Source organism: Taudactylus pleione, unplaced genomic scaffold, assembly GCF_031769625.1.
Source record: "Taudactylus pleione unplaced genomic scaffold, aTauple2 ptg000425l, whole genome shotgun sequence".
Classification (NCBI taxonomy): Eukaryota; Metazoa; Chordata; class Amphibia; order Anura; family Myobatrachidae; genus Taudactylus; species Taudactylus pleione.
Genome location: NW_028284827.1, coordinates 3,760,395 through 3,778,535, shown reverse-complemented (window position 1 = coordinate 3,778,535; position 18,141 = coordinate 3,760,395). Strand labels below are relative to the sequence as shown.

General features: G+C 47.6%; 1 protein-coding gene across 1 annotated transcript in view; it reads left to right on the top strand.

Moving 5' to 3' along the window:
• LOC148506110 (VPS10 domain-containing receptor SorCS1-like) overlaps positions 1-18,141 on the top strand; it is a 255,144-nt gene that overhangs the window by 146,410 nt on the left and 90,593 nt on the right. The window contains exons 13-14 of the mRNA XM_088447259.1: positions 1,343-1,466; positions 4,703-4,815. Coding sequence (XP_088303385.1) covers positions 1,343-1,466; positions 4,703-4,815 — 237 coding nt within the window. The remainder of the gene's footprint in view (positions 1-1,342; positions 1,467-4,702; positions 4,816-18,141) is intronic.

The window sequence follows — 18,141 nt, the reverse complement described above, 5'->3', positions numbered from 1 at the left end:
ATGCCGCTGTCGGGATTCCAACCGCCGGGCATGGGTCCGGTGGTAAATCGTACCAATTCCGTGTGCAAAGGGTTTTGAATCAAGTCCCCACATTTGTACCCCAAAAATAGAGATTTTGCACCTAATTTCGCCCTGCCTCTGGGTGAAGAAACTTGTTTTTGTCTATGGAGTTTTGGCGCAGGCGAAAACGTCCTGGAATTGAATAGGGCGATACTTTTCGCCGATCGCGGCTTTTCGCCTCTAGTTGAATACGGCCCTATATCAGGGGTCCGTTATAAATACATTATATTATGGATTTGGCAGCGTGAGAACTTGTTGTCCCCTGACTCTTGCCCTTACACAGGGCTGTTTTTGTCACAGCACATATATAGGCCTGAGAGGGACTGTTATGGGGCAGTAAGGAAATGACTTATTGACCTGCATCAGACGATGTAACCAGACCAATAGAGGAGTAGGTGATGGGGTGTCGGGCTAGGCAATACGCTGTACGGTATCCAGGATGATAAGTCTGACTGGCCATAAAATATAAAACATAATATATTGCAGACATTTTGTTGCTGCCATTTCTCAGTAACACATCAGGCAGAGACGAGCGAAATAAATAAAATTCTACATTGGATTTAAAAACGATTTTGAAAGTCTTTGCATAAGTTTTTTTTTTTTTCACCAAAATGTTTTTTTTTATGTGAATTTTTATTACTTATTAAAGTTTTGAAGACTGATTCAATGAAAATAGTCTTCAAACCACTGATCACTCCGCACAAGACTCTGACAGACTCTCAAAGTGTCTTATAGAGTACAGTAAGTTACTCCTAGACAGTTCGGCTATAATGAGTTAGTTTGCCAAGTTTATACTGCCGAGTCTGTCTCCAGCGCCAGCCTAATTCTCCTGCAATCCCTGCTCCTGCCTCAGCCCCAGAGACGCTGACGCTCACATATATCGATTGGCTCACAGGCCAAAAACATGTTTATTTGTATATTTCACTCCTGTGAGGTCCCAAAGTTCTCTGCGCATTTTTATTTTCTGGAAGCTCTGTTCGCCTCTCTTATCTCTCCCATTATGAGCAGCCGATCCACTCTCATGCAAAGCGCTGGGCTAAAAGAGCTGGAACATCCAATTCTCTTGCGTTACTACAATGTTGTTTATGGAAGATAACAGCGCCAGTCCCAGGGCGCCACTCTCAGCTGCTGTGTGGAGATGGCTGTTAGGCCCATATAATACATTGCTCTAATCTCTACTTATGAAATGTCTGACATCATTTGCAAGCAGGTAACTCAGCCCTAATTCAGTATTCTCGTTGCTGTTTTTCTTTTTCTTTTTTTTATCTTCCTCTCTTTGCAGCCTCTTGTCAAGCTGGATCGGACCATCTCCTTCACGTTCAGCGCGGAGGGGATGAACAGCATCACGGTCCAGGTGGCTGCAGGCAACTCTATCCTCCAGGATACCAAGACCATCGCCGTCTATGGTGAGCCCCCTCTGGCCTTACTTACCTCCTTTACAGACGAGGAAAACTTTTTGGAAAATGTTTACATCTCCACTGGAGATGAGCGGAAACCGTCCCCTCCCTCGTGTTGCTTTTGGTTCGGCTTTCGTTTCCGAAAACCGTTGTCGTGCGTTGGTTTCTGACAGCAGCTCCCTGAGGACATCTGCGCTCTGTCAATTTAAAAACCCAACGGTGGGCTCCTGTGTTCTGCCAGGCCTAGGGTAAAATCGCTCCCACTCAGATGGCGCAGCCACCGCAGGGCCCAAAAATGAGGGGGACCAAGCATTACAGGCCCACTATGTCAGGCTGCCCACACTACACAGCGAATCTCCAGACCTCTAAATGGGGATCTTTTCGAAATGTACTAAGAATGTGGCTTCACAGTGCATTAATTATTTTTTATTTACAATAGCTTCTAAACAATGTTGATCTGGTGGCATAACTTAATGTCTCAGGTTCCCTGTAACGTACTGTCTATCATTACATTTGCTTTAATCAGGCAGCCCAATCCTATCTCACCCCTCCTGCACACCGTCTCTATATATAAATATATACAGTATATATTCACTGCAGATGTCATTTTGTGCAATGCAACTTCCTATTACATATGGCGATACCTACAATTAAACTTGTGTGCGTGACTAATTGGATAATTACCCACCAGCAGTGAGTAATACAGCAGAGAGTAATGGCTGGGGTTGACACACTTTAATAAATGCTGTATATTTATATTTATGGCTTGTAAATAATTATTCACAGTGTAAAGTCTCACGAAGGGGGAGGGAGAGGAGGTGGAACAGATATATAATGATATTTATTTGGGCTCTCCTGTGAATGACATGGAAATAACGTAGGTTACAGAAGTGCCCACATACACCTTTGCCCAAATTGCTGTGTTTAGTGCACCGCGGACATTACAAATTAGCTGGGCCATGTCTTATTGGTATCACTAAAGCATGGGTACCCGAAATACTGGCCCTGGCATTGCCTGCAGCTGCTGTGTGCAACTCTGTTACTAACTAGCCTGAGTCTGTATACAAAGTGCTGTAATGTAGCGCCCGCTGCTTTTTTTTTACGCCAAGTTCCGTTGTGCTACATCTGCGACTTCGGGTTTGAAACGAATTCCTCTGCGGTGAAAGTCGCAGCCCAGCGTCTCTAGTACAGATTGAGGGGTGTTTTGGAGCATCTGCGGCGTGAATAAGACGCACACTTGAAAAACAAAAAGTTGCTACACGGCTCAGTGGCGTGGGGGTCTCGTGCCGTATGGTGTATTGAGGCTTGGTGTATGAGAGCACCTCTATACACTCTGAGCGACTTTGTATACAGCTACGGTGTGGATAACACGTACGCTATCCGTGTCTCCCACCACATGGCGCAAAAACACCAAACTGCATCTGAAGTGCCGCCCCACAGCGTTCTGTAGAACAATGCTGCGTGCCCCCGTGAGAAATGTTGGCATCGTTTTTTCTACCTTCCGTAATGTGCAATTTCTGCTAAGTGTCCCTTCTTTGTGCCACCAGCGTGCATAGTATCACCTTACCGGCCTCGTTAATGATCTGCAGAGCGTTCCCTTGCTCGGACTACCCGATAACCGATCATCTTGTTCAGTTAGCAGAATAGTGATGATCCCAGCTGCTTTCACTAAGTGCCACAGTGCCCCCCACGCTGGTGATGTAGCTATGTGTGTGGGGGGCCATCATATGTGCCCCGCTGTTAATCTGGCACCGTCACAGATATAAAAAGATATTGATTAGGTCATTACCTGAGGCAGAGCCTGTTTTTTTATTTAATTTATACGGGAGATCTGAGGATCACATTATAGCCAGGGAGATAGAGATAGTGGAGGCGCTCTTGTGGGCCTGATTCAGTGATGTACTGTACGCTAATGCCACCGCAGCCACCGGCAGCTTCGCAATTCCAAGCGACTGCACACATAGAGGCAGACATCAGTCCCAGATCATCGATTATCGGAGTTCTGAGTCACCCTATGATTTCACAGAATGGTGGTCGGAACTGAGATGTCGGAGCCACTTTTACCCTATGGGATTGCATTCTCAGGCTGAGACGCACCCTGAGAGTGGTTGCTCCCCGTGGCTGCCCACAAACGGTCCCTGTCTGTCAGTCATTCCCCTTTTACACCAGAGCTAAAACCTCGGTTATTGCAGGGTTAACCCGGGTAGCTCCTTGGTGTAAAAGGGGAGAGGGTTGGATTCGAGTGACCCGGCAATCCAACCCAGGTAACTTGCAGGGTTTAACAAGGGATTGACCCGTCAAACCCTACAGTGTAAATGGCGCAATCTGTGTCACGATGAACCGCAGCGCGCCAATTGGCCGGCTTCAGTGGTGCTTGGAGATGATGAACGGCGCTGACTCTGGAATATCTTGGGTCTGCACCGGCTAAGTTTCGGGTCTGATCCGGTTTGGAACCCTGGGCCTGATTCAGACCTGCTTGCGAGCGCTGAGCGATTGCAAGCGGGTCGATGTTGCCCAAGTGCGCATGCGCACAACGGAGGCGGCTCTGTCGTGCGCATGCGGGAGACCCGAATAACGACGGCCAAGCTGTCGTTATGGGTCTCGCACCAAAGGGGGTGTGCTGTCGATGGTGATTGACAGCACGCCCCCTTTGGTGGGCATGCCAGGGGCGTGGCTGCCCAGAAGGAGGCGTTCCCATGGGAACACCTACCGTCTGGAGCCGGCCCCACTTACATCACTAGTGATGTCAGTGGGAGTGCTTTTGGCTCTGATAGAGCCAAAAGCACTCCAGGGCTTGCGGCAGACGAGACCCTACCACAAGGGTCTCGTCGCAAGCCCGATGGTCTTGACCATCGCGACCATCATTTTGGCCGCTCGCTATAGCTGTGGGTGGTGACCCACAGCTATGCGAGCGGCCAGGAGGCTGCTCCAAAAAGTAAGAGGGACGTCCCTGATTCAGAGCGAGCGCTCTGTCAGAGCGTCCGGCTCCCTGTTCTAACCTCCGGGTCAGACCCGGAATTTAGGTATAAAAGTGATATTACTTTGCAAAAAAAACCTCGCCGTGAGCAACAATGGTAATTTAAAGTTGAGGCATGCGGTCAGATGCCTGCACAGATCTCCGATAATCGCTCAAACCGCGTAAACTCTGAATCAGGCCCTGTGTTATTGTCGGGGGGCTGAGATAAGTGGTTGAACAACAAATGTCGCCGTTGTGATCTCAGTGTTACTGTACGATCTGATTACAGAGCAGTTCCAGTCTCTGCGCCTGTCGTTCTCGCCAAACTTGGATGACTATAATCCCGATATTCCTGAGTGGAGAAGAGACGTCAGCCGTGTGATTAAGAGAGCGCTCATGTATGTAAGTGACAAACTCAATCTGCCAATTTCCCTGTTGCCCTTCATGTACCATGTGTAATATGAATGTATCTGACTGCACCTTAGTCCTGGGCTTGTTACCAGACATTACTCTGTATTTGTACATATTGGGGGAGATGATCACTGTAAATCGGCTCCAAATCTCAGACATAAAATGTGTTTGTAAAAACAAGAAATGCTTGTTGCTTGCAGGACGTGTGCAGCTGTGCGCCAGGCAGTATAGGTGCCAGGTTACATGCCAGCTCTCCAGTGGCTAGCGGGCACAATGTAACCTGCGTCTGTGTGCAACTTTTTATGGGCATGGGCAGAAGATATATGTCCAGCTCACCATTGTAGTAGCGCACGCAGGGGGGGTTTCTGAGTACCCAGGAACCCCCCTGACAGAGGGGAGAGCAAGCACCACCATGTTATGAAGCCCACCCCCTCACAAATGTTGCGATTTGTGGGTCAATGGGGAGGAGGCGGAGCCAATATGATGCAATATAATTATAGTCATTTGGACCCGCCCCCTCCCAGTTAACCGGCAAATCACGGCATTATTGACATGGTGCCCGGTCCCGCCTCTGTCTCCAACCTGCAGCTGCTGCATGGTAAGTGTGTGTAATGTATGTGTGACATACAGAGGCGCCGAGAGGGGGGGGGGGAAGTAGCGGGTACATATTAATGGAGCCCGAGCTATATATATGTGTATGTAAATAGATATTTATGCAAGTGTGTGTACTGCATATGTAATACCTTTCTGGGGTATGTATCAGCGTTTTTGTCGCTTCACCTTTTCCACGTCACAGCAGAGGGGCAGGTGGTCCCCAATCTCATCACAGTAAAGTGACACAATAAATAAAATGATTTTCTCTTTATTAATGGGGAACTCTGTGAGAACCAGGAACCACTTATGTAAGGGTAAAACACCACTTAATAATACACAGTAACACGATTTTATAAATATTAGACAACAATCAGAGCATGTTCCAATTCTGCAACAGTTTCATAAACACATCGTAACATTTCAATGGTCTTTCTCATTACACTTATTCGGAAGAATTCATTTAGCAACTTTCTATTCCTAAGCGTAACAATAAATATAGATTACTCAGGGCCTGATTCAAGTGGGTCGATGGTCGGCCAGTGCGCACGTGCAGCGTGCGCAATGCGCATGCGAGAGCCACGGAGCGAGTGAGAACTTCACTTGCTCTGGGGCACGCTACAAAACGGGGCGGCTGTCAATGTTGATCGACATCTTGCCCCGTTTTGTAGACGGGGAGGGGGGGTGGCTGGACAAACGGAGGTGTTCCCGAAGAACGCCTGCCGTTTGTGGGCGTCCCTACTAACATCATTCATGATGTCAGTAGTGAACTTCCTGCTCGAAAGTCCATTCGGGCTTGCGGGAACCGAGACCCTACCACAAGGGTCTCGTCGCAAGCCCGATGGTCGCGATAATCGTGACCATCACCAGGCCGCTCACAATAGCTGTGGGTGGTCACCCACAGCTACGCGAGCGGCCTGAAGGTGGATTTTTTTTTTTAAAAAATCTGCCCTGATTCAGAGTGAGCGCTCGCAAATAGCGAACGCCTCTGAATCAGACCCTCAGTTCACTACACTACTATTATTCTTAAGAACCTTTGACTGGACTAGATTAATTCCCCTGGTAGAGTCTGCACCTGTTGGCCAATATACTTTCGTTGGTGCACATTGTAAGCTTGTTATCTCTGCCACAAAAAGTCAGGAGATGAGGAATGTGTAACTGGCTGCTTCTTTGGGTTCCTTTATTTTGCTAATTCACCCTGAGGGGGACCAGTCTGTGCAGCACTGGGTATTCCTTGCTGGGATGTAGTTATGAGACCAGCGTCAAAATATCGATGCCTATCTTATCCCAAATTCTGGAAATTCTAATTAGCGTTAACCGTGGGGGTGGGTGGGGGATGGGGGCATGGGTTAGGTTTAGGGAGTCTAGCAGGGTTGGGCTGGGGGGGGGGGTTAGGGTTAGGCACCCCAGGGGGGAGGTTAGCGTAAGGCACCACTAAGGGAGGGTTAAGGGGGGGAGAGGGGTAGGGATGGGGTATTTACCTGCCCTTTTGGGATCTTCTCCCTTCGGGCTGCCAGCGTCAGGATGCGGACCGGGACTTCATACCCATTCCTTCCTTGCTATGGACAATACTGATAACCCATGTACATATAGGAGGAGGTTTTATCTAACTCCCTCCTCTGCAGTCTATGCTGGGATTGGAGTCAGCACCTCCCTGCATAGTGCTCAGCCTGTCCCTGGGTGCTGGGAGACTGGCACCTGAGCTGTCAGCCAATTAGCAGCACCTCAGTACACTACCTCTCTTTCACACCTCAGTACTGTACCTCCCTTGCGCACCTCAGTACACTACCTCTCTTTCACACCTCAGTACTGTACCTCCCTTGCGCACCTCAGTACACTACCTCTCTTTCACACCTCAGTACTGTACCTCCCTTGCGCACCTCAGTACACTACCTCTCTTTCACACCTCAGTACTGTACCTCCCTTCCGCACCTCAGTACTGTACCTCCCTTCTGCACCTCAGTACTGTACCTCTCTTCTGCACCTCAGTCCTGTACCTCTCTTGTGCACCTCAGTACTGTACCTCTCTTCCGCACCTCAGTACTGTACCTCCCTTCTGCACCTCAGTACTGTACCTCTCTTCTGCACCTCAGTACTGTACCTCCCTTCCGCACCTCAGTACTGTAACTCCCTTCTGCACCTCAGTACTGCACCTCCCTTCTGATTTTGAGGTAAATGTTTCTCCTCTCAGCTAGGCTCACACTGTGACCACCCTCTGAGAGGGAAACTGGGAGACACAGACCCCCCTACTTCACTCACCTCAGTGCCTCCTCACAGCATCGCTCCGCACATGTCTGACCACCTGACGCTGCCCATGTGACCTGCTCCTGACCTCTTCAGCAGCTGCAAAGGCTGCTGGAAATTTTGCTATGCCTACCGTATTTAATGGCACCCACATGTGCTTTAGCGCTCTGTACAGTGTCAAGACATAATACTTCACATAGGGTCGTATTCAATTAGAAGCAAAGAGTCCGTTTGACGTCATTTTCACCATTTTCACTTTTCCCCATAATCAATTTCAAAGAGTTTTCACAGATGCGAAAAAAAGTGCAGATTTGGGGTTTTGGGGAGCAGACTTTAAAAAAGTACCCTGCAGCCCTTGGAATGTCCTCTAAAAGTTATCTGTCTCAAAAAATTAAAAATAGGACACCCCAAAAAAAGTGGTTTTGTTTTTGGGGCAAAAAAAAAAAGTTGGGGGACAAACTTAAAAACAAGCGAAATAGACTCAGAGGGGTCCCCAAGTATGCGGCAGCTGTTTTCTAGAATGCGGATGTTTGTGGCAGGTGGATTTTTGAGTAATTTTTTAAAGTTTACTTTAGGGACTTCAAAATATGCTTGCACCCATTTTCATGTACCCCAAATTTGATGGGATTAGTGGTTTAAAAAAAAAAAAAGGTTGCTAAATGCTTTTCTTCACCACTTATTCACAGGCGCATAAAAGCACCTGCCGACACCGTTTAAAAATCCCAAATAGCTTCAGCAGGCCAATTCAGGGGTACCCATAGTGATCCCTCATGTCAGACCATCTTTTGAGGGTGACAGGCTGATTTCCCCAATAGTGACAGGACTTTTCCATACTTACCTTTCCGCCCGGTCCCGTTTTCGCCGATTCCTAATTGATTACGGGGATACGCGGTGCACGCGCCCGATACTTTATCCAGAGGAAAACCGGCAATGACGGCGAAAAGTCCGACCTCAGACTTTTCGCCTCTAATTGAATATGGCCCTTAGTGGGGTGTATTATATATATATATATTTATATATATTTATTTTTTATAGAAACCCCCCTTAAAAATCCTGTATATCTATGTAACCACATACTGTATATGCATAATATCTGTGTAAATGTGTGTGCATTTATATATATATATATATATATATGTGTAATTGTATATATATATATATATATATATATATATACCAGCCAGAAACGGACACATAGTGAGGACGCCGTCCAGCTGCGGTTGTTTCTGGCCAGTACAGCATCTCAGCACATGGGTGAAGGTTGTATAAGGTGAGTGTGTTTTCTGTGCTGTGGATCAGATTCAGATCTGTACGCTATGCCGATATTTATGCAGTTGAGCGATTATCGGCTATCTGTACATGCTTTTAAGTCGCACAGCGCACGTGTCAAAGTTCATTACTGTAGTCGCTCGCAGCAACTTTTTACCCGCAGTGTGATTGACAGGCGAGGACCTTTTGGGGGAGGTAACAGGGATTGGCAGCAAAAACGCAGACGTGTCACAGCCATTTTCGGGGAGGGTTGAGCCTGCGACTGTGATCCCGTACAAAATAACAATGGCATCTCAGTTCAGGCAGCCATTCGGCACATTCTGCACAGCCATAGGATTACTCCAGAGCCGATAATCGAAGAACCTGTGGACGCAGGCGCTTTTATTTGCAAAGCTGCAGGTGGGCGTTTCAATACATATCATGGATACTGCGCCATTAGCATATTGTCACTGATCCTCTGCTTACACATTTGCAGGAATGACGGCGATAGCGTACAACCCTTAATCAGGCTCCTGTATCCTTGAGGAAAAAACTAAACTGTTCTGAAACGTTGGCGTAAGTTGTGAGAGTTGCTGTCCCTATCTATGATAAGATTGGCTTTGGTGCAGCATACACTATGCTTATTTAGTTCATCATTTCCAAACTGAGCACTACTTTTGTAAAGGTGACTTGGGTCTATGGGCCTGATTCAGACCCGCTCGCGAGCGCTGAGCGCTCGCAAGCGGGTCGATGGTGCCCTAGTGCGCATGCGCACGATGGAGGGAGCTCCGTCGTGCGCATGCGCAAGACACGGGGAGCGACGGGGAAGCCGTCGCTCCAGGTCTCGCACCAAAGGGGGCGTGCTGTCGATGTTGATTGACAGCATGCCCCCTTTGGTGGGCGTGCCGGGGGCGTGGCTGCCAGACGGAGGCGTTCCCATGGGAACGCCTACCGTCTGGGTCCGGCCCCACTGACATCACTAGTGATGTCAGTGGGAGTGATTTTGGCTCTGATAGAGCCAAAAGCACTCCTGGGCTTGCCGCAGCGAGACCCTACCGCAGGGTCTCATCGCAAGCCCGATGGTGATGATTGACCATCGCGACCATCATCATGGACGCTCGCATAAGCTGTGGGTGGTAACCCACAGCTATGCGAGCGTCCAAGACACCACTCCAAGTTTAGGTAGGAGGGCCCTGATTCAGAGCGAGCGCTCTGGTTAGAGCGTCCGGCTCTGAATCAGGCCCTATGTGATAGTCGTATGAGCGCTGTGATAGTCGTACGCTGTTTTAACACTGTAATTGCCGGGTGCTGTGCCATGTTGGTGTTCCTTGCTGCACTTACAGATACGTTACAGGCCGTTGCCCCGAGTCAATCAACATATGGTATGCTGCACTGACATGCACTACACTACGCGCCGAGCTGTTTGATCTGCTGTATTTACAGATTAATTAAATTGCTCTGATAGATGCCCCCCAAAAAACTATTGAATTTCCCCCCAATGTATCATGCTGGTCACCCCCTCCGCCATGCTGGTCACCCCCCCCCCCGCCATGCTGGTCACACCCCTGCCATGCTGGTCACACCCCTGCCATGCTGGTCACCCCCCCACCATGCTGGTCTCACACCCCTGCCATGCTGGTCACCCCCCCCGCCATGCTGGTCACACACCCACCATGCTGGTCACACACCCACCATGCTGGTCACACCCCCGCCATGCTGGTCACACCCCTGCCATGCTGGTCACCCCCCCCCCCGCCATGCTGGTCACACCCCTGCCATGCTGGTCACACACCCACCATGCTGGTCACACACCCACCATGCTGGTCACACCCCCGCCATGCTGGTCACACCCCCGCCATGCTGGTCACACCCCTGCCATGCTGGTCACACACCCACCATGCTGGTAACACCTCTGCCATGCTGGTCACACCTCCCGCCATGCTGGTCACACCCCCGCCATGCTGGTCACACCCCTGCCATGCTGGTCACACCCCCGCCATGCTGGTTACACCCCCCGCCATGCTGGTCACACCCCCACTAAAAAAGTGAAATGACACATATTATACAGTACATTAGTAGCATTAGTGAGGGGAGGGACCCAATAGTAAAACCTTTTATACAGGTGGTTGTGTAGTGACTAATGGTTCTACTGTATAATAAGTGTAATATCATATTCTTATTTGTTATGATGCATGTAGTATGTACATATTTACCAACATAACTACAATCATTACAGAAAAAAGCTCCTGCTTGTGGCAGGCTTATAGAGAATAGATAAAGCATAACTTATAATAAATACATTTCTATAACTGAAAGAAGACTTGTACACACTGATGGATGGTGAATATGTCAGAAAAGAAGACAATACATCACCAGATAAAAGACGTATTAAATACGATATCGTGCGTCAGGCATATTAGTCCTTACTTCTGACCGGATAATGGCGAAATATTAGTATTATTCATTTAACATATTGTACATATACTGTTAAACAGCGGGTTAATGCCTCTCTGTTAGTTATTCTAGAATAATATTTGCAGCAAAACACAGACCACATATCATAGATAAAAGGAATTATTGTGATTGTGTTGCTAGGAAGCTGGTATTTACAAGGAAGCTGGTAATTATAAGGAAAAAATGCTGTATACATTTCTATTTATAGGTCTATTTATAGGCAGTCTTAGTATAAAATGCAGAGGTTCTCTCCATCAGAGGAATAGCGTCTGTCACAGGGTAATACGTTCCCTTTAAGACGGACAATTTTATCCTCTCCAACACTAACAGGGGAATTCAATATGGAGCGATAAGTCCGTTTTTTGCGTTAATATCGCACCTATGACGTCATTATCGCAGGTTTTAGTTTTACACCGTATTCAATTTCAAAGCCTTTTCGCAGGTTCAAAAAGTCTTTGAAAAAAAACGGGATAACTTTTCGCCACTGAATAGGTGGCGAAAAAAAGTGCAGAATTGGGGTTTAGGGGTGGAGGCTTAAGAAAAATAGCCTGCACCCCTGGGAATGACATTTTAAAAATAACTGTGTCAAAAAAAAAAAAAAAAAAAAATAGGGACACCCCAAAAAATTAATTTAAAAATTGGGGTGAAAAAAAAAATGGGAAAAAATTGTTTAACAATAGGGAAATAGGTTCAGGGCTATTCTGCATGTATGCGGCAGGTGTATTCTAGAATAGATTAATAGCGGCAGGTGCACAATTGCAGAATTTTTTAAAAATTACTTTAGGGACATAAAAATATGCTAGCACCCATTTTCATGTACCCCAAATTTGATGGGACCACTTAAAAAAACGAAAAAAAAAAACCTAAGTACTCTTCTGCATCACTTCTTCAATGTCGGGAAAAAAACACCTGCCGCAACTATTTAAATCCCCGACTTTCATTTGCAGGCTAAAACGGGGGTACCCATAGTGATCCCCCTTGTTTTTACAGCTTTAGGGGAGTCCTACAATTTTTTTAAGGAAAATTTCGTAATTTAACGCAAATCCTACTTTGCCAGGTCCCGTTTTCGTAGGTTTTATATTGAATACGGGGATAAGCGGGAGCGCGCGCCCCATACTTTATCCCAGGTAAAAGCTCCGATAGGAAACGTAAACTTTGACAGCGAAGTTTCAGTTTCATATTGAATACCCATCTAAGTGTAAGATTTTATCATCACAAGAGTCTGGTTTTCATGTATATGAGGATTTATGCACATAGAACCCTCAGTGCCACATTGTCCGCAAATGCAGAGCACAAGATATAAGTGTATTCCTATATAAAGCATACATAGGTCTTATACCGTAATCCTACATATCCAGTACACAGCATAAAGAGTCATTCTCCATCTCACAGAGCAGTCTAGATTGTAGATTGTAGCCAGTTCGATTAACAGACTGTTCTGTAGTACACGAATACATTGTAACACATATGCTTAATATATAGCAAAATATGATATAATCTCAGTCCCCCTGGTATGGATGTAACGGTGTGCGGAGGAAGAAATAGTCCCAGTGCCTCAGGGGCCTATTCATCATCACTAAAATGGGCCGTTAACCATGCAGAAGCACTAGTTTCCGCATATGTAAGTTGAGAGGCCATTCATCATCAGGGGTCCTGTAGATTTGCCTGTGAGAACAAATGCCATCTTCAGATAGCGCCTCTTCTGGTAGCCCCGCTCCTTTCTATGGGAATGAGCGGATCCCTCCGCCGCCTCCTCACTCCCTCCCCAGTGGCTTTGCTGCATGCCTGACCTCAGGTCACACCTGCACAGACACAAGCCGCGGGGGGAGGTAAGTAACGCAGCTACTTTTGTAGCAGTGTTACTAAGTGCAGGCACAGTTGCGTTTCGGAGCAGCTGTCCCCACACCGGAGCAATGATGAATCTGGTGATAAGTATCCCCTGCGGCGGGTTCGGCGCCACCCCTCCCCCCCTACCCCTTTCATCACAGCAGCCCAGCAGAGCCCTATTGGAAGAGTACAGGGGAGTGCACCTGGGCATGTGACCTATTAGCAGAGTATAGGGAAGTGCACCTGGGCATGTGACCTATTAGCAGAGTATAGTGGAGTGCACCTGGGTATGTGACCTATTAGCAGAGTATAGAGGAGTGCACCTGGGCATGTGACCTATTAGCAGAGTATAGGGGAGTGCACCTGGGCATGTGACCTATTAGCAGAGCATAGAGGAGTGCACCTGGTCATGTGACCTATTAGCAGAGCATAGAGGAGTGCACCTGGTCATGTGACCTATTAGCAGAGAATAGCTGAGTGCACCTGGGCATGTGACCTATTAGCAGAGCATAGAGGAGAGCACCTGGGCATGTGACCTATTAGCAGAGAATAGCTGAGTGCACCTGGGCATGTGACCTATTAGCAGAGTATAGGGGAGTGCACCTGGGCATGTGACCTATTAGCAGAGTATAGTGGAGTGCACCTGGTCATGTGACCTATTAGCAGAACATAGAGGAGTGCACCTGGTCATGTGACCTATTAGCAGAGTATAGGGGAGTGCACCTGGGAATGTGACCAATTAGCAGAGTACAGGGGAGTGCACCTGGTCATGTGACCTATTAGCAGAACATAGAGGAGTGCACCTGGTCATGTGACCTATTAGCAGAGTATAGGGGAGTGCACCTGGGAATGTGACCAATTAGCAGAGTACAGGGGAGTGCACCTGGGCATGTGACCTATTAGCAGAGCATAGGGTAGTGCACCTGGGCATGTGACCTATTGGCAGAGTATAGAGTAGTGTGCCTGGGCATGTGACCTATTAGCAGAGTATAGAGGAGTGTGTCTGGGCATGTGACCTACTAGCAGAGTATAGGGGAGTGCACCTGGGCACGTGACCTATTAGCAGAGCATAGGGGAGTGCACCTTGGCACGTGACCTATTAGCAGAGCATAGGGGAGTGTACCTGGGCACGTGACCTATTAGCAGAGTATAGTGGAGTGCACCTGGGTATGTGACCTATTAGCAGAGTATAGAGGAGTGCACCTGGGCATGTGACCTATTAGCAGAGTATGGAGGAGTGCACCTGGGCTTGTGACCTATTAGCAGAGTATAGGGGAGTGCACCTGGGCATGTGACCTATTAGCAGAGTATAGGGGAGTGCACCTGGGCATGTGACCTATTAGCAGAGTATAGGGGAGTGCACCTGGGCATGTGACCTATTAGCAGAGTATAGCAGAGTGCACCTGGGCATGTGACCTATTAGCAGAGTATGGAGGAGTGCACCTGGGCATGTGACCTATTAGCAGAGTATAGGGGAGTGTGCCTGGTCATGTGACCTATTAGCACAGTATAGGGGAGTGCACCTGGGCTTGTGACCTATTAGCAGAGTATAGAGGAGTGCACCTGGGCATGTGACCTATTAGCAGAGTATAGCAGAGTGCACCTGGGCATGTGACCTATTAGCAGAGTATAGGGGAGTGCACCTGGGCATGTGACCTATTATCAGAGTATAGGGTAGTGCACCTGGGCATGTGACCTATTAGCAGAGTATAGGGGAGTGCACCTGGGCATGTGACCTATTAGCAGAGTATAGGGGAGTGCACCTGGGCATGTGACCTATTAGCAGAGTATAGGGGAGTGCACCTGGGCATGTGACCTATTAGCAGAGTATAGCAGAGTGCACCTGGGTATGTGACCTATTAGCAGAGTATAGCAGAGTGCACCTGGCCATGTGACCTATTAGCAGAGTATAGGGGAGTGCGCCTGGGCATGTGACCTATTGTCAGAGTATAGCAGAGTGCACCTGGGCATGTGACCTATTAGCAGAGTATAGCGGAGTGCACCTGGTCATGTGACCTATTAGCAGAGTATAGGGGAGTGCGCCTGGGCATGTGACCTATTGGCAGAGTATAGCGGAGTGCACCTGGGCATGTGACCTACTGGCAGAGTATAACAGAGTGCACCTGGGTACGTGACCTATTGACAGAGTGACCAGGGAAGGGCTTGATGAATGATCGTATGATGTAAATAAATATATGTATATAATCACAGACAGTCCAATGGGAGTACACTGGGCCAGGTCTGGTATAAAGATAGACAGCAAAAGGTCGACAATGTCTAGATAGACACCAACAGTTAGACAGGCAATAGGTCGACAGTGTCAAAAGATCGACAGGGACAAACAGTCGACACACTAAAGGTTAACATCGAAGGTCAACAGGTACAAATGGTTGACAAGGTGAAAATGTCGACACATTTTTATTTTTTTTCTTAACCCTAATCCTCCCTCCCGGTGCTTAATCCTAACCTTTGTAGTAAGTCCCTAACCCTCCCTCCTGGTGCTTAATCCTAACCGTTGTAGTAAGTCTCTAACCCTCAAGTACCTCATCTCCTCCCAGTCCTCAAATCCCCAGGGTCTCTTCATTACCTTCAACTCCCTCTTCTGCCCACCCAGTCCTCACCTCCCCTCCTCACTTTCTGCCCTTGACTCTGCCACCTACTTTACATCTAAAATTGATTCCATACGTCAGGACATCATATTCAACCAGTCCCCCAGCTCTCCACCTCCTCCTTTCCCGGATCACCCCTCCCCATCCATTTTACTGACTCTGACATCCTTCTCCCCTGTATCTGGAAAGGAAGATATGGCCCTCATCCGATCCTCCCCCCCCCCTTCCACCTCCATCCTTGACCCAATCCCTTCATGTCTCCTCCGCTACCTCTCTCCTTCTGCCTGCTCCCATCTTGCCCACCTCCTCTCTCTCATCTGGCAATGTCCCTTCTGCATTCAAACATACCCTTGTCTCCCCCATTCTTAAAAAAACCTACGCTTGATCTTAACACTCTCTCCAACTACCCTCCCATCTCTCTCCTCCCTTTTGCCACCAAGCTCCTTCAACGTGTTGTTTACAACTGACTTACCACTTTTCTTTCCTCCCACTCCCTCCTTGACCCTTTTCAGTCTGGCTTCCATTCTCTCCACTCCACTGAACTGCCCTCACAAAAGTCAGCAGTGACCTCCTTGCTACTAAATCCAAAGGTCATTCTCCTTGACCTCTCTGCTGCTTTCTAAACTGTGGACCACCCTCTCCTGCTGAAAATCCTTCAATCCCTTGGTCTACACAACACTGCCCTCTCCTGGCTGTCCTCCTACCTCTTTGACTGATCCTTCTCTGTCTCCTTTCATGACTCCTTCCTCCCCCTGCAGAGCCTCTTACAGTAGGTTTTCCCCAAGGTTCTGTTCTTGGACCTCTCCTATTCTCCCTCTATACGTCCTCTCTAGGTGAATAGATGAACTCATCAGCTCTTTTGACCTCCATTATCATCTCTATGCTGATGATACTCAGATCTACCTTTCCTCCGCTGACCTCGCCCCCTCTCCCCTCACTCTTATCTCCAACTGTCTCTCTGCTATCTCTTTCTGGCCTCCCCAACTCCCATCTCTCTCTTCTCCAGTCTGTCTTCAATGCTGCTGCTCGGCTCATCTTCCTTTTCAAATGCTGTACATCTACCTCCCCTCTCCTACAAGCCCTCCACTGGCTCCCCTTCTCTTTCAGAACCCAATTCAAGGTTCTCACACTCGCTTACAAAGACCTCACCCATTCCTCTCCCATTTACATCTCTGACCTCATCTCCCTTCACTCTTCTGTCCGCCCTCTTCGTTCAACAAATACCAACTTATTACTTCCTCCCGCCTCCAAGATTTTGCCAGCACTGCTCCCCACCTTTGGAACCTTTGGATCTCTCTCCATATTTATATCACACTCTCCACCTCTCTACAATCCTTCAAACAGTCTCTCAAGACCCACTACTTCATCAAAGCCTTCCAGCTCTCATCTGAACTTGCTGCTACATGCTCCTTCATCCCTGTCTACCCCATTTGTGTCACACCTGTTTGTCTGTCCCTCCCCTTTAGAATGTAAGCTCTTACGAGCAGGGCCCTCTACCCTATGGTCACTAATGTAGCAATGTATATTATCCATGTCCTTGACCTGCATTGTATTGTACGGTACTGTAAGTCACTGGTCACCTATTTGTTTATGTACTGCGTAAGGCACTGCGGAACACTTGTGGCATCATATGAATAAATGGTAATAATAATAACCCTCCGGTAAGTGCCTAACCCTAGAAAAAAAAAGTGTAGACTATTTGTATGTTGACCATTGTCATGTCGACTTTTTGTCCCTGTCGACGTATTGCCTATCTAACATCTGGGGCCAAATGTGGGGTGAGAGTTTAGAAATTGTGAGAGAAAACTGTAACGTGTTAAAACTCAGCCAATGTAATAAAGTCACAGAACATACAAACTTGCATGTTTTACAGACTGAAAGAACTCTCAAGATTGAAACTCTCATCCAGGTGTTTCCTGTATTGAAAATACAACTCGATCAATGTATTAGTGTGAGAGTTTTACTTCTAAACTCTCACATTTCCTAAACTCTAACCCTATGACATTTGGCCCATGGTGTCTATCTAGACATTGTCGACTTTCTAACTGTCTATCTATAGCCCGGATACCCACTGGGCCCTGGATGTACAAGATGATAAGTGAGTTAAATATTTTAATGTGCCAAAGTCGCAAAGGAGACAATTTACCCGACAATCCAGTGTTTCCCCAATTTTTAAATAAAGGTACTGAAGGTTATCCCATTTCTAAACGTCAACACCACCAACAACTACAAAAAAATATATAGTTCCAGGTGGAATTATAGCAATTAAATCCGGGCTGTGTAGAGACAGCACGGTTTCTCACGGCTGCCAGTAACACTGCCATGCCTCTCCCCACCACCAGGG